The sequence below is a fragment of the Sesamum indicum genome, linkage group LG6 (genome assembly GCF_000512975.1).
Source record: "Sesamum indicum cultivar Zhongzhi No. 13 linkage group LG6, S_indicum_v1.0, whole genome shotgun sequence".
NCBI lineage: Eukaryota > Viridiplantae > Streptophyta > Magnoliopsida > Lamiales > Pedaliaceae > Sesamum > Sesamum indicum.
In genome coordinates, this window is record NC_026150.1 from 18740043 (window position 1) to 18757376 (window position 17334).

The window sequence follows — 17334 nt, forward strand, 5'->3', positions numbered from 1 at the left end:
TTGGGAAGTTAAGCAAGCTCTCAAGTTTGTAAGTGACCTCTTCATTTGCAAGGTTACTCAGTCATGTATTATTCTTCTCTTCTAATCAGTGTCTTTTATGATGTTTGAAGCAATGTATCAACAAACTTTCTGGTGGGACCTATACCCTCTGATGGTGTTCTTGCAAACTTTCGGAATGATTCGTAAGTGATAAATTTTTGTAAATGTTCTATGTGATGTTCATACTCTATTCTTGCTGCTTTTACTGTGGTATATTTATATTTTTCTTTCCCTTCTGTTTGGTTTTACTGCTTGTTTGCCACTGACTGGTTACTCCTCTTATCTAACTGTTTTTAGATTGAGAATAAATGAGAAACAAGAAAGCAAAGGAGGAACATGATAGTTTACTTTTGAGCCCACTTCTTGAACTTCTAGACAAGGCAAATGGAAGAAAAAGAGTCTCAACACTTTTTGAATGCCAAATGGAAGAAAAAAGTCCAACCTTCTCCGATCATTCACTTGATTTGTTATTTTAGGTTTCTGTCTTCTTGTCTTCCACCCAGGAAAAAGCTGTTAGATTCTTATATTATAATTTCTTGACCAATGCGGACAAAGTAATAAAAATGCATCAAAGTTACCCAGTTGCAACAGAAAGTAATACATCAGAAAGTGTTTATGTTTGGGCTGAATATGACTTTTAAAGCAAGTTAGTTCTAAATGAATGAGGATTGTTGGATCTATTGGCTGCCTACAGAAGGACTGCTATGGCATCTAATGCACAAAGTGACTAGCCTCATACAGAAATTGTAACCTTTCTGCTTTCCATTTTGGTCCTAATATGTTTTCAGCCTCTTTTCCTTTCTACATCTTTTCTTATGCTTTAACTGCTACTTGATTCTCCTCTCAGCAGTTTCGTTGGCAATCGCGAGTTATGTGGCAAGCAAATCCAAGCATGCAAGAACAATGATGGTGGTCCTTCAGCATTTTCTCAGCCTCCTGGTTCAGGTAAAATGTTTTGGTGTGGGAGACTGTTCATTTACTGATATTCTAGTTATCCAGTGAGCTATCACCTCAAAATTATCTCTTACAAAGATTGCTTTTCCGCACAAAGATGCTGTAATCAACTTACAGAAAATAGTCTCATTCCCATCTTGTGTCTAGCATATCTACTGTGCTAAGGGTATATATGCTATGAATGAAAGCAAGTTAGCCTTGTTGACCCTTGATTGACTTAAATCCTTATCGCTTTATGTGTAAGAGAAGCCAAAAGAATTAATTTGAGTATTTATGTGTCACTCCTTGGAAACTTCATTAGCTGATTGCTTCTGAAGGTTTATTAGCTTTTTTATTTCTTTAGCACACTTCACGTTCTTGAATTCATATCCATTAAGAAATGGAATATTTTACCATCGTTTTTCTTGAGTTTGACTGTGTACCATGTTGATAATCCTTGTTTCAGCATAAAGAATCTATTACACATTCAACAAAAAAAATTGATACTCCACCTGAAATCTTACCACGCAATAATGGGACATAAACGGATTGACACCTTAAGAATGTAGTTGGTGATTTAAACCACATTATCAACATCTTTTATTGACCTTGCTCTCCTATGTATTTCTTCACGGTTTGTTTCTCAACTTGCAATATAAGGTTTGCAGATTATAATACAGTAGTAGCATGTTAGTCACATTTCTTGATTCTTTTCTGAACCAGACTGTGATGTGGAGCATGTTTGTTGAGAACTTATTTGAGACTGTAGTAAATCCTTCTCGTTGATCACAATATTTGTTTTCTGGCCATTATTATTATATCTTTCCCATTTTGTCCTTTTGAAACAGAATATGACCTTGGTCTTTGTGTGTCTTTAGCTCAATCCCAGGCCAAAAAGAATTCAGGGAGGCTTCTTATAAGTGCACTGGCCACGATGGGTGCTTTGCTTCTAGTAGCACTTATGTGCTTCTGGGGTTGTTACCTGTATAAGAGGCTTGGTAAAAATGATGGCAAAGGCCTTGCAGTGGATGTCAGTGGAGGTGTGGATCTAACACCCATGCTTGAAAAATCAGATCTGCATCTTGGTTCTTTTGTTTTCCTATATCTTGTCAGAATTTTGCCCTTTGTTTCTTTAAGTAAAATAACATGCCTGATGTTATGTTTTGATATTGCTTCAGGGGCCTCAATTGTAATGTTTCATGGAGACCTGCCCTACTCCTCAAAGGATATCATAAAAAAACTGGAGAATTTAAATGAAGAGCATGTAATTGGTGCTGGAGGCTTTGGAACAGTGTATAAGCTTGCAATGGATGATGGCAATATATTTGCATTGAAAAGGATTGTGAAGGTAAATGAAGGCTTTGATCGTTTCTTTGAGAGGGAGCTTGAAATTCTTGGAAGCATCAAACACAGATACTTGGTGAACCTTCGAGGATATTGCAATTCCCCGACATCCAAATTGTTAATATATGATTTCTTATCAGGAGGCAGCCTGGATGAAGCTCTTCATGGTTCGGACTCCTTCATGCGTTTCAATATTTTTAAAGCTATCTGAAAGTTTTGGTAGTTATCATAAACTGGCTATTACTTGCAACATGCATATTTGCATTTCATAAAAATGCATAATTCTATACATAAAAAAGTTAGTAGCTGCAGGAAAATTTGGAGGAATTTTGACCACTCAGTGGTATATTACCCACTAATAAAGGTATGGACACTGTATATTTATTGTCTGAGTCCATCCAATCATATGGCATCCTGGAGTGCTTTTCGCTTGGAAGAAATGTGGATGGGCAACATTTTAATTGTAAGATGTCTAATAATCCATCAGTCCCTATATTATCCCATTTTAGTTTAGCTGGAAAAAGTAATATTTTGGGTTAGACTTTTGTCCTTGGTGTCACATCTTCCCTTGAGTGAGAGAGTACTTTTGGGGAAGAATAAGTACCAATTCTGGAAATAAGACGCAATAGTGCATTCTGAAAAGGAAATATCTTGATTAATTTGCAACAGAGTAACTGTTAATTAGGCAGCCAAGATATAATTTCTGTTTCATGATTCAAAATTTCAAAATGTAATGAGTCCTGGATTTTCACATCCAAACTTCATTAACACTACGTGCTTGTTTTCTCTTTGATATTAGAATTGTTGTTCAAATATTTATGTTCTCTTGTACTAATCTATGCCATTCATTCTGGTATAGATTGCTTGTTTTTTGCGATATGATTATAGTGTCTGTTTGAATGCAGAGAGAGCTGAGCAACTGGATTGGGAGGCTCGTTTAAATATAATAATGGGAGCTGCAAAAGGCCTCGCCTATTTGCATCATGATTGTTCGCCTCGAATTATTCACCGTGACATCAAGTCAAGCAATATTTTGCTTGATGGAAACTTTGATGCTCGAGTGTCTGACTTTGGCCTGGCTAAATTGTTGGAGGATGAGGAATCCCACATCACAACAATTGTTGCTGGCACATTTGGGTATCTAGCTCCTGGTAGGGTCACAAAATTCTAGTATTTTGTTCTTGGGCTCGTCTTTTGCATTTCTGAGTTGGGATAAGGCTATCATTATGGGGTTGACTTGTCATTGGAAATGATTTTCAAATGTCAACCAGAAGATAGGCTGATCTGCCATCATGTTTCTCTTAGAACTGTTATTTCTATCACAATTTACTTCATTTGTGTGCATAATGGTGATAGTTAATTCCATGAATGTTACATTTGACAGAGTATATGCAGAGTGGAAGAGCTACAGAAAAGACTGATGTTTACAGTTTTGGTGTTCTGGTGCTTGAAATTGTAAGCGGAAAGCGGCCTACTGATGCGTCCTTCATTGAGAAGGGCCTCAACATTGTTGGATGGGTATGGAATTTCCCTTCTCTCTAAGGTCTAAAGCTTTTAGTGTCTAATCATTGGTCTTTACTTCACTTCGAAGATGAAAATGTGAAAATAGATTCAAAGTTCTGTGGTGCTTTCTGTTGTGTAGACACAATGCCACCAATTGGTTTGTGCTTAGCATGAGGCGTGATAAGCAATTGAAAAAAAACGTCTAGATTCTTTTTCTTAGGATTTTACTTTTAGTTATCGTTTTGTTTCTCCAAGACGAATCATGAGACTAGAATGAATTGTTCTGTCAAAGTTATTTGGTTATTCTCCTCCATAGGGTGTAAGAAACCTGTTACTGCTGGTCTCGAACATATAATGTGATGTTGAAGTTGCCTGAGTTAATATTACGCTTGATCCGTCCTGTTCTAAAGTTAAACTTCTGCTGGGGAAATCCAAGTCTCAAGTGCCTGTATGGAAACTTTAAGTTTATTGGATCCCACTGAATTAGCTTATATCTCTGACTTTCTAGAGGGTAGAATTCCTTGGAAAAAGACGCTCAAATACATGTGTTGAAGATTTTTATCCTCACCTCTCTTGAATCATATATTTACTTTTCATGCTGCAGTTGAACTATTTAGTTTCAGAAAGTAGACAAAGAGAAATAGTAGATCCACACTGTGAAGGAGTGCAGACAGAAAGCCTTGACGCCCTACTATCAATTGCCATCCAGTGTGTTTCCTCAAGTCCTGAGGATCGTCCAACCATGCATAGGGTGGTCCAAATACTCGAATCCGAGGTTATGACGCCATGTCCTAGTGACTTCTATGACTCAAACTCTGATTAAGGGCATATGATGTGGACAAAGAGATTTCCATCTATTATCATCAGCTGCATTATGTGGCAAACACGAGCACAGAAGAGATCAGAGTCTGCTTTAATTTATTTCCGACTTTATTTATTCAATTCTTTCTCAAAAAGGAAAAAAAAGTGTGATTGGACAGGCTTGTGATTCTCTTGATTCATCATTAGAGCAAGTGGTCTGCCAGCATCATGTTCCAGGTTCTTCACCCGCCGTTCTACCTTTGGTCTCCTCGGTTAGCTCAGCCGCATCAGGTTTTTCTCTCTCTCGATGAACAGACGGCATTTTTTTGATAGCGGTATGAGCTGTTGGTCCTTACCTTTGTCTTGTCTTCTGGTAATTCCTCCGAATCAATTGTATATGAAATGGTGAAATTGATCAGTGTCTCCACACACTGAAGGATCCTTGTTATTGGTTACATTTTTGTATAATATTTCCATCCCAATTATTCATACTATAGGTTACTGCAAACTTTTTGTTCGATGTTGTAGGTTCTCTTATGTTTTGGAGAAAAATGTTCACTTCGTAACTCTACAAGAGAGCCTCAGATAATGCATTTACCTGTCATTTCTCCTACAAGCATTTCTGATGTATGTATGGTGGGTTTTCTAGCATTCCTCTTACCTGTCATTTTGCTTACAAGCATTTTTGTTTTTGACTTGATGATGAATCAGACCCTTCAAATTTGTAGTCGTGCTGTTTTTCTTCTATTATTATTATTGATTGAATGTGTTACATTATTACATCATTAATATCAATAAACAACCTTCGGGAGGGAAAATGTGTTACATTATTACATCATTAATATCAATAGTGAACTTTAACATTTGTGCAAAATGTCATTTCTCCACTGGAGAAGGTATGAGCGCATGGATTATAAAACATTAAATAATAAAGCATGAATAGGTTGTGTTTATAAAAATTTCAGACTTTTAAATGGATTGAATAGTTGAGAAAATTTAAGTCCACTTATAAGGCGTCAAAAATTTTAGTCGCACGTAACTGAAAATCTTCCAAGTCCACTTGATTACTCCTCCGTGTGCTGCAGATTATAGAGTGTTTGCAAAAAAAATTATTTTTCAAGAAGCATTTTTTTTAGAAAAGAAATTGAGAATGATAATCGAATCAAAAGTGAATGGTATTTACAAAATATGTAAAAAGCATATAAAAATTAAATTGAGCAATATTTTGAGAATTAAAATATTTGTAAAATAAACTTAATTGATTAAAAATTGTTTTGTTCCCAAGTGTTAAAAGATACAATTTTTGCTTAATATCTACCCTTGTTTTTTGTAAATAATAAATTATTTTTTGTCAAAAAAGTGCATTTAATTTTAATCAGTATAAACTAAAAAAGGTAAATTTAAATAAAGATTATTATAATAAGAGTAAAATAATTCAAAAAAAGTTGAATTTATTTACAAAAAAATCAAAGCAGCAAAAAGCACCTTCAAGGTGCTGATAATTTTTAGCTTAAAAGTGTTTCTTTTACCAGTTTCGGAGGTAGAAGTTGGCAACCCAAAAAGCTTAAAAGTAACTTTTTGGAGCCAAAAAATGAAAAGTCCTTTTAAAAACTTTTGCAAACACTCCATATGTGCCAAAAAAATCAATTACATAAGCTCTCATTTTTTCAAAACCAAGAAAAAAATATAATTCCTCATGATTTGTTTATATTACAAATGCTAATTACCACCAGGAAATTAGTAACTATCATATTTTTAAACCACAATAATTGGACTTGATTTTGCTCACATCTCATCTCCAGAAAATCCTCTTTTCCACAAATCAAATTAAGCAATCTTCTCTTACATTTTGAGAAATCAGCATGGATTCAATTGATTTCTGCAACCCTCTTTTAGCTGTATCCTCTTCTTGATTTTGCATTCACTGCAGTACCTGATTCACCACATTTCCACTCTACTTTCCAATTATTTGAATTCCATTTCTGAACATCAAAATCCCCAAAATCTTTCACATTAATTGCAATCAAATGGCACAGACAGCCCTGCACCATTCCTATATAAAGGCCTACCAGCAAGGCCATACAACACACCTGTACAAACACCAAAGATGAAAGAACACTGCAATCTGGTTACGAGCAAATACCAAGTTGGCTACGATTCGGTCGTGTTCATGGCATCTCATCACTCAATAAAACTTTCCCACGACAATGTCAGTGATGATATGCAATGAACATCGATCAATTTGTAGGATTCTTCATATGTTGTCAGCCAAAAGTGTTCTTCATAGCAGAAAACAGAGTCGATGCATAACTAGAGGGTTTAGTATTCTTACACTAATGTCATCTTCCAATGTTATTGATCCCTTTGCTTTCAGCAGAGGAACTTTATATGTTCTTTATTGAGTCTCTGCTCTGCTTTTTGTTATTCTACCACATACGATGATTTTTTTCCTGGAATAAACTCGAAAGACATAAACGGGGTGATTTCATGCTACCTATGTGGGATGAGAACTGTTCCTTAGATCATAATATGAAGATGATAAAGTGAAATGCCAACATCATCATGTATGATCCGACTGTCTAAATCCAAGTTGTGCTGCCATCCAGATTCCACATGGACAAAGAGCAAACTTCCCTGTCCTATAGTTCGTGATTTTTTCATGAAAGTAGTCTACTTCTGGAATTTCTATCTACATGTGAAAGCTATTTCAGATGTTTTCTTAGTGATGGAGGAAAAAATTTACCTACTTCATAAAAATGATAAATAATTAATTATTGTTAATACTTTCCATTATTAAGTGATTAAATGTGATATGGTAAGTAGCATGATTTTCTCCAATAAATGAAACCTAGAAACCAGACCAAGTTCAAGGAGAGTATGGACCATAGAAATATGTCCAGGTTCAAGGAGATAATGTTACGGTTGCTAGCAGAACGTCTCTAATGAACAAAGCCCAGAAAGGAAGCCAGGTTCAGAAAAGACAACATAGCACGATTCCAGACCTTGATCAATGCAAGAATGAATGACCAACCACTATATAAGCCCTACAAGGCAGAAGAAAAAGAAAAGAGACTTGCACTATATTTTATTTTAGTGTGATGGTGCTATATTACACCTCAATGAATAAAATTTATTTGATCTCATTTTTGTACTATCACTTAGACAAGAAAACCTTAATGTGACAGTTGATTCCCTAAACCTTGTTCCAAGGGTGGTCCATAAATTAAAGGGACAATTACATTTATATCCACCTATGGTCTATTTACACAAACCATCATTGTCTTTTAAAAAAACTACACATACACCAACCATAAATGTCAGCATCACTTACACAAGCCACTCATATTTTTTGAAAAATTACACATACACCCCTCAAAAACATCAACATCATTATACAAACTATCCCTGTTTTTTTTGCCAGCCAGGGGGTGGTTTCTGTAATTACACAAAAGACGATGGTGGGGTTTGTATAAATAGACCATAGATAAGGGTGTAAATGTAATTATCCCTAAATTAAAATAAAAGCAAACAATGTCTAGCCCACAACTCAGTTCAAACCCTTTTAGCACTGCCCTTCAAGTATTGTTATAGGTGTAACATTGACATAAAAGAATAAAGTCTATTTTCCATATGACGAGAAAGTAAACTTGCATGTGAAGCTCCATAATGAAACAAAGACACAGAACAATAATACTAAACACGGGAAAGAACACTGTAACTGTCTGTTGTATAACATTGATGTACAAATACTCACCCTATGGGGACACAAATATAGAATCATATTCACGGTGAAGAATCGTCTCCAGCTAATTTGCTTGTTGGAATTCTGTCTATCTTTTCTACATAAGCTGAGGGAAACCATCCGGCTTTGCCTTCGCATTCTCCTTCGGACCATCCATTTGAAGTCACCTACACGAGCAATTAGCAAATCACAAGTAGCAAACAAAGAATCAACTCATATCAAGGACTTTTAATTCTCTTGAAATATGCTCGTGGTGCAGTTAGCCTGTCAGTGCCACAAAGTTGGTAGAAAAACACAAATAATTTGAAATTAGAAACTAGAACACAAACTGCAATGGTTATAAACAGAAAATGTATGAGATATCCGGAGAAGATACATGATGCAGAAAAGCAGTGACAATTATGAAATTCTTAAAGAGCACGAAATAAGCTTGTTAACGCATTTTAATACCTGCCGGACTACGACATAATTATCAACCTCAAGACTTAGCTCGCCATCTGCTTGAGCATCAAATGGGTGTATGACCTGACAAAGTATGAATATTAGAAAGAACATAAAGATGTTGTGCCTACAGATTGACAAGATTAACACATATTAATACTCGCCCATCTGCTTGAGAAATAGTTGAATTCGTGGAAGGCCCAGTGTGAAGCAGTTAAACCGTGAAAAAGAATTACCTTTGCAATGAAGTAGTTATCACCATTATCCTCGTCATCCTGACCATGAAGACTATTTGAAACAGTCCCATTATTAGGAGATGGGATATTCTCGTCCGTTGGTGGAATTTCTGATAGCAAGGAAGAGTCTTCCATTTGCTCCTCGAGAATCATCTAACAGAAGAGACGAAGAAGATGAAGCATAAAAGTAAAAATAGAATATTACGACCAATTTTACCTGCTCGGAAATAATATTGGTTGACATTGTCACCTGAATGAGTGAATATATGTAAAGAAGGGAGATATATAACGGACCTCAGAATGCAGCTTCTCCAAGATAGCAACAACATTTCGATGATAAGATCTCTCAGCATCAACCTGTGTGTAAACTTTATGTAAGCTTCCATAGTGTAAAAAAAGATTATCTCAGTGAAACGCAAACTTCAACTGTTGGTACCATGACAAGAAGCTTCTGGAAAGTTGTCTCCTGTTGCTGCTCCTCTACGGACAACATAGCAGCAGTAGCTTCTCTTCCAAGTGCCAGCATGGAAGACTTGATCTCTGTCAACTTTTTCTCTGCACTTTTAAGCTTTAAGACGCTTTCAGCGGAAATATCTCTGGACTTTGATTGCCGTCGTATTACTTCAGCTGCCTAAATGGTAATTTAGAAGTCACAGGTTGAATCATCAATTAACACCAAATGGAGTTCACCAAAGACGAACGAAAGCACAAACCTGAATTTCAAACTCTTGCCGCATTCTATCATACTGGTGAGTCAAATGACGAGCATCTTCTAGAGGAGCACCATTTATCAGTGCACGAAGTGGCTCAGAAATCTACACGTCAGATATAAGTTATATGGATCAGAAACCTACTGGGATTAGCAATCTTCAATATTAGTTACAGTGCAAAAGTTTTCTTAAATGAGAACTTGTGCATTCATAGTTTGACATATGCTAATGCTTTTTTACCTGGCCAAGATTCTCGTGTTTCTACGCAGCACGAGTCAAACTGTTTCTTGAAAAGGTGCATAGGACAGATAACAAACGAAAACTGGAAGAATGTTCATATTTAAAGACGCACTTATATCGTACTTGATTTCTCAGTACATCAGCAACTGCTTTACCTGATAACTAAGAATCCCAAGCATTGTTTCTCTGTGATCTTCCATAGAGGCATGTGAGGTACCAAAACCCTGGGCAATCCTTGCAAGGGGAGAATCAGAATCTTGATTTTCAATTCCATACTTGCAACAATCTTCGGCCAACTTCCTAGCTACAAAGCAAAGCTGAAATTTATCTGTCCCACTCATCACTGGAGAAACTCAAGAGAAAGGCACAAGACCACACACCTATCTCCATTTGTTTTTTGCTTGCTGAAACGAATCCATCCAATCCACGTACAATATCCCTCTGGAAATGCTGTGCAACAAAAAGCTCCTTAAATGTGACTGCTGAAGTTATATAGGACAAATCATTAGATCCAGGAACCACAGACAGGATCAGAGGTAGAAAGACATGCCTCCAAAGCTTTACCTTCGCCGCCCTTGTAGATTTGTATAAATTCTGTAGTTGCTGATGGAGTTGCACGTCGGCTTCGTCAATCATAACCCCTCCATGACCCAGCTGCCCCAGTTGTCTAAGGATTGCCTGCCGGCAACATGAAACAATTAAAGACCAAAATCAACACAGTACGAGCACCTCATTGCTTAATAACGCCTTATCCGTTCTCCCTACGACATATGAGCAGTGACTTCACAGTAAAAATCATTAGAATGGTTTACGAAAGATATATGCATTCTTGAATCTCCACATTGTATCAAATGAGGTTCAGCTTACAACTCGCTCTCACGTGCTTTTGGGATCATCGGAACTAACAGCTCTAGGCTATCAACTAGAACAAAGTCGAATTTGCTAGCCTGTCACAGCACTTTAGACATGAATTTTAATCCCCAATACATCGAGAAGCAAACTGAGATTGAGGCTGATATAAAAAAATATCATCATCCTGTCCCTTTTGGTCGAATAGAACGAGCATCCAAACCATAAATATGACTGTATTTGGAAGCATCAGGTGGACTTCGGCGCAGAAAATTACACAAAAGATTTATACATTTCGTTTAACTCCTTTCCAACTTTAGAACTAAAGACATTTGGTTACGAATAATTTAGAACATGAAGGATATATATCAAATTAAAAAACAAGAGACATAAGACTCAGAAACAAATGCCCAAGAACAAATTCCTTCACAGAACAACATGATCAAACCCCAGAATCTCAACACGATTTCCTCAAAGATCAAGATTTTTCCAATAAAAAACATTCAACTACTGCACAAGAAGAAGAATTTCATACCTGTTGCTGCCTAGCCACTTGTTCTCTTAATTTACTTGCTTGCTTCTTTATAGCCTCCATGTTTGCAAACACAACATCAACCAACTCCCCCCTACAATCCACCAACTATATCACCCCCAAGAAAAACTCAAAAATCACACACACAACACACACAGTGAGAGGTTTATACACAGGAAATAAGGAAAGAACTGGATGAACCAATGATAGAAGAGTAGTGGGCTATTAGTGGTGTATTGGAGTACAGAACAGTTCTTGGACAAGAAAAGGTAAAGTGTATGGGCAGGTGTCGGTGAAAGTGGGAGTTGGAATTCAACTGCCCCACAATCCCAGCTCAAGTGGGACAAACTAATTTATTTACAACAAGAAAGGTAGAGAATTTATGGGCAGAAATTTTGGTAAAAAAGTCGTCTTTATTGGCTGTGTAAAAGCTTTCTTGTATTTTGTTCTTCAAGATTGTGAGCACGTGAACAAACTATACTTCCCACTTGATCCCATCATGTGTGTCCCTTTTCTTGGTACTATGATTCGTTGGGATTGACTAGGATCCAAACCCTTTCCTTAAAATTTCTAGTTATAATTTAGGTTTTTGTGTAATATTAATGCAGCAAATTTTCATCTATTTGACCAAGCCCTCAATTTATTTATCTGAAGTTTATTATGCATTTTATTTTTCTTAGCATATTTACGTATACACCTCATTACTTATAATTTATTTATACAAATAATTTATATTTTTTTAAAAAATTATACATATGTCTGTCAGAAACGTCAACATTATTTATACAAACTACTACTCACTTTTTAATTATACATATACCCCAAAAAATATCAACATCATTGCACAAATTACTAAAAATAATTCTTGTAATTATGTAAAAAAAATCAAAAAATTAAATAAGAATCGCAAATCAGAAGTATAAATTTAATTATTATTTCTCTTTGATCAAGAACATAAATAAATCTTGCATGATATGTTTCATTTAATATTTTAGGAGGGTCAAACTATGATTCATTAGTTTTTTGTTTGGTGTACCAATATACAACCTGAGCATGGGATGCACTGTTCGTCGTGTTTCAATATTTTATCAGAATTTAAATAATTTGTTTTATTTAATATTTTCCGACCAAATTTTGTAACTTTTTGAGTCCCTATTATAAACAAAATTATTATTTTTCTATTCATGTGAATGCTGAGCAGAGTGACCCAGAAAGACTCGAGCACTAAATGGGCCTTGGCCTATAACTTTAATCAGATGGGCCCATCAGATCGGGCAATCTTACAATGGGCCCCTCCATTCACAACCCATCTAAAAAGAGTTCATCAGAAGATAGTATCCACAAATTAAGTCGGCCCAGGGCCTTTTGTAATGGTCTCATGGGTATTAATTTTTTTTAATAGTAGTTGTTAATCTATTTTAATAATTATTATTAATCAATTATATATATTTAATATTAATAATTATTATATATTAATTATTTAATCCAAAATTAAGTAAAAAAATCGTCATGCAAGGTTCAAACAACAAATGATTATCATTTTAATTTTTATTACATTATTATGAAATAAGATTTCTCTTCAATTCTATTTTATTTTCTTCCCATAGATTAGCGCCTGTAAATTATTATTTCTGATAACTAAATCCTACCTATCATATGAAAACAAGAATAGTTACATCCACACCTCATAATTTATAGTTTATTTACAAAAATCATTTCTGCATTTTATATAATTAAGGAACCACCTATGATAACAAAAAATAGGGAGAGTTTGTGTAATGAAATTGATAGTCTCGATAGGGGGTGGGGGTACGTGTAATTTTTATTTTAAAAGAAATAAAAATTGTTTGTGTAAATGATATTGATGTTTCTAATAGGTGTATATGTAATAGAAAGACGAAATTGATTTGTATAAACAGACTATATACTAGAGAGTATAAATCTAATTATCCTGATACAATAAATTCCACTCAACTTCTTCCTTCACACGTATCAATGACGGAGAGGGCGTTTGGGCTAGTTTACGAGCTTTTTAAAATTATTTTATAAAATTATAACAAATTGAGGTAAGAAATAAAGAATTAAACTAGAACAAAAGACATTATTGCACCAATCCAAGTTTTAGGTTGTCTTGATTATTACCACAAATATTGTGGTGTGGTGTTGTGTTGTGTTTGTAGTAGATATGTTTGTACATTTATTATGTTTATACATTTGTTATTCAATGGTAGCCGTTGGCATCTCTATCCATTGCAACCATTTGTCCATGACACCCCTTCTCCATAAATCTTGCAAATTGACAAATAACTATTCTCATCCTTTTCTTTCTTTGTCAATATATATATATATATATATATATGATTCATCACATTCAACGTGCAATTCAAAAATATTTTATAAGATGTTTGAAAATTTATAAAATATTCAATAAATCATCTAAAGAAAAGTTAATTAGACTAAAAAAATAAAAATTTACAAACTTATATATTATTTGCCTTAAAATGAAAAATAAGTAAATAACTTAGTTTATTTTCAAAATAAATTTTAACATCTTAAAATTTTCTAAAATATTTATGTGTAAGATTTTACAAGTCTGGTTAAATAAATTTAATCGATTTAATATTAACTAAGTTATCTATATATTTGAATAAAATAAATTAATTGTAAAGAATTCAATAATCTCGAAAAAGGGACAAAAGTTCAAGATTGTTGTGACCAAAGCTACTAAATACATCAGTAGTATTAAATTATCCATGAGGGTAGAAAATTAATTATTTTTATACGTAAATACATCATAAATATACTCATCTTATCACACACAAATACTCCAGATATCTACTATAAATACTTAAAATATTATTTTGAAAAGCCAAATCATTATTCATTAAAGAGATAAGACATCCTGTATATAATTTTTTTTTTTAAAAAAAAAATAGACCTGAAAAAGTTATGGAGGGTAATTTTGGCGTCTTCTTGCAGGCTCAAATCACAACCGCAACAGCTACCTACCAAAAAGCAAATCAATTTTGCGGGGAAATTCTCTTCATTTACACACTATTAAACATAAATATTTTGTCATTTAATTTCTGGAATAATTATATTTATATTTTTTTTGACCTATGGTATATTCGTACAAATCACTTTTGCATTTTAAAAAATTACAGATACACCTATCAGTAACGTCGACATCATTTATACAAATTAGAATTACTTTTGAAAAAATCAGACATACACTCCAAAAAATATCGATATCATTGTACATTTTTTCCTGTTTATTGACTTATAAAAAATAAAAATAATTTATATAAATAGATTATAATTCAATAGGTATAGACATAATTACCCCTTAATTGTTTCTATCCCGGAGGCCCGTGCACCCCTTTTCAAATACTATTTACAAATAAAATATATTTGTACATTTTCTTTAATTATAATAGTCTAGTTGCATTAAATATATATTTTTCATGATAATTAATGGAGTGCGTATAACATATATAAATAGGGTAAATTATGTTTTGTCATTCGAACTATATTCATTTTTATACATTGGTAATTTTTAAACTTTTTTTTTGTGTCAACTTTCCATCTCAACTTTGCGAAATTTGCAGTTTGTCATATATGACCAACTTTTTAGTAATTTTTTTGTCGTAAAAACATCACATGCTGTGCATATGTGAAAAATATCACATAATCCTTATATATCACACGTGTATTGAATGTGGCGTTTTTTTTTATAATAAATTTGGTGAAAAATAGTTATTAATGATAAAGTGCAAATTTTCGTAAATTTAAAATGACAGGTTGACACAAAAACAGAGTTTGAATGCTAAAATAAAAAAATAATTATAATTCAAGTAATAAAATATAAGTAACTCTAAACAAATATAATTTGAAATTGACATAAACAATTTGTTTTTTTTAGCCAAACTTCATATAATTTCTAAAATATCAAATTATCGGGACCAACACATAGGCATGCATTTAAGACCAGGAAGGTGTCAGCGACTTAGTCGGTGGAAAGGGGAATAGGACAACTTGCCTATAATTGGAAGTCGCATTTATTATTATTGTTCATAAAGTTATATGCGATTTTAGTTTGGTTCAAATCTTTTCTTTTTCTTTCCCTTAGACGGGATTTTGCAGTAAATTACAGAAACGTATTATTCATAAATTGATCACTACATTGATAAAATAAAGAATAATAATATAAAAAATTCATATCAAGTGAGATAATATTAATATATTTAATTTAATTAGACTTAAATATATAATCTTATAACTATTTATGAAATGTCAATAACTATTATAAGTTGCGTTGTTAGTTTTCTTTCATTTTTGCAGACGATGGCGAGATATCATATTCGGGTTATTTGCATAGACCTCCTCTAAAGTTAGTTGATAGTATGTCAACGGTTAAATATAAGGGTAAAATGATAATTTTACTTGATATAAAATAATAAAATTAAGAATTATAGTAAAATAAATAATTAATATGGAATTCAACATTGATATTACAATATATATAATATTTTTTAGTGTGTATTATTAGATTATCATTTTTTTAGTATATAACTTTTAATCAATATATAAATGAAAATCCTATACATTAATACAAATGACTCTTGCCTATATTTTTCAGTTAAAATTAACGGAAAATTGTACGGACCTCTCTTGACGTTAGATGTATTATACCTATATATTTGTAGTTTGAAAAATTACATCTAATATTTTTAATATTTATTTTTATTTAACAAATAAAATTCTTTATTAGTCAAAATTCAGTTAATTTGCTGATAATAGCAAAAATATACAAAGAAATATATATATATATATATATATCATCAATTGACTTATTACTGTATTATTATAGATCAAATAATTTTTTTTCTTACCATTATACATTTTCACACGTTAATACATGTGAGGACTGTATTTTCACTCTTATAAAAATAATTTGTTCATAAAAAAATTATTTGATTTAAAATAAATCAGTAATAACCAAATACAGAGTAATTATAAATTTTATTCTATTTCTTTTGTTAATATCAAAAAATTCAATTAATATTAATTAATAAAAAGATCTATTTCTTAAATAGAAATAAATATAAAAAATACTAAATATAATTTTTTAATTATAAAAAAATTACGTATAAATCTCAAATAAAAACCACAGCACATCATCCCAAAATTAAAACTAACCTTATCCTATATTTTATTTTTAAAAAATTCAAAGGTAAACTAACCTTATCCTCATTTGAACTAGAAATTCACTCCCAGCATTCACGCCACCTGTCCGTCAAAATACCTAATTAAATATTTATAGTAATACCTAATACCAATTTAATATATAATTTTTAGTAATATCTTACACCCAAAACAATATTATTTTTCGTTTATGGGAAGTTGACCCGGAAATGAATAATGAAGAATGCCGGCATTTGCTGTATGGGGTTGCTGTGGGTGGTCTACAAAACCGACTGCCACACACTGGCCCACTGGAATAATGGAATCAGATAAAAATTGACTACAGTGTGATTGGGTGCCACGTTGCCCCTTTGTCCTCTACTGCCATCATTGTTGCGCTTCTTATGGTACGGGCTCACCTACGGTAGTACAGTTCCTGCACTGCGCACCCCGTGTTCCTCTTTTGCACTTAGCCTTGTGTACATAATTACTTTTATAATAGTAAAAATATTTCACTACTATGTATATGAATGTGTGAAAGTATATAAAAAAATTTAATCATAAAAATTATTTAATATGAAATAAATCTATTATAAGTTTATTGGAGGTAAATATGAATCTTTATACAATTTTTTTTATTGATAAAAGTAAATTTAATAAATTTTTACTGAAGAAAGAACTTATTTATTAGACGAAAGCAAACATATCAGATATACTAGATATGATTTTTCAAATCATAAAAAATTTACGTGTAATTACACCAAATTTCAGAAGAAAGAG

General features: G+C 33.0%; 2 protein-coding genes across 4 annotated transcripts in view; one reads left to right on the forward strand and one right to left on the reverse strand.

The window, feature by feature from the left end:
- LOC105165097 (LRR receptor-like serine/threonine-protein kinase FEI 1) overlaps positions 1-5268 on the forward strand; it is a 9525-nt gene extending 4257 nt beyond the window's left edge. The window contains exons 8-15 of the mRNA XM_011083971.2: positions 2-28; positions 111-182; positions 887-984; positions 1851-2012; positions 2151-2483; positions 3222-3467; positions 3701-3834; positions 4424-5268. Coding sequence (XP_011082273.1) covers positions 2-28; positions 111-182; positions 887-984; positions 1851-2012; positions 2151-2483; positions 3222-3467; positions 3701-3834; positions 4424-4642 — 1291 coding nt within the window. The 3' untranslated portion in view covers positions 4643-5268. The remainder of the gene's footprint in view (position 1; positions 29-110; positions 183-886; positions 985-1850; positions 2013-2150; positions 2484-3221; positions 3468-3700; positions 3835-4423) is intronic.
- On the reverse strand, positions 6283-11694 carry LOC105164979 (SH3 domain-containing protein 1). 3 transcript variants are annotated; one of them, XM_020694362.1, is made up of 11 exons: positions 11374-11694; positions 10554-10667; positions 10370-10439; positions 10145-10293; positions 9753-9854; positions 9476-9670; positions 9334-9396; positions 9040-9192; positions 8813-8887; positions 8375-8529; positions 6283-6553 (listed from the first exon to the last, which is right to left on the reverse strand). In XM_020694362.1, exons 1-10 carry the CDS (start codon positions 11431-11433, stop codon positions 8404-8406), a joined length of 1107 nt encoding a protein of 368 aa, XP_020550021.1. In that variant the 5' UTR covers positions 11434-11694; the 3' UTR covers positions 6283-6553; positions 8375-8403. The 3 variants fall into 3 exon arrangements, with proteins under 3 accessions (XP_020550021.1, XP_020550020.1, XP_011082136.1); XM_020694361.1 differs by lacking the exon at positions 6283-6553 and adding an exon at positions 6564-6710; XM_011083834.2 differs by lacking the exon at positions 6283-6553 and having other exon boundaries at positions 7077-8529.

Excerpts from the sequence above, each read along its gene's own strand:
- LOC105164979 (XM_020694362.1), bottom strand. The coding sequence starts at position 11,433 with ATGGAGGCTATAAAGAAGCAAGCAAGTAAATTAAGAGAACAAGTGGCT. Across the intron at positions 10,668-11,373 it reads AAGTGGCTAGGCAGCAACAG|GCAATCCTTAGACAACTGGG; the intron begins GTATGAAATTCT and ends TGTTGCCGGCAG. Across the intron at positions 10,440-10,553 it reads AATCTACAAGGGCGGCGAAG|CATTTCCAGAGGGATATTGT; the intron begins GTAAAGCTTTGG and ends TTTGTTGCACAG.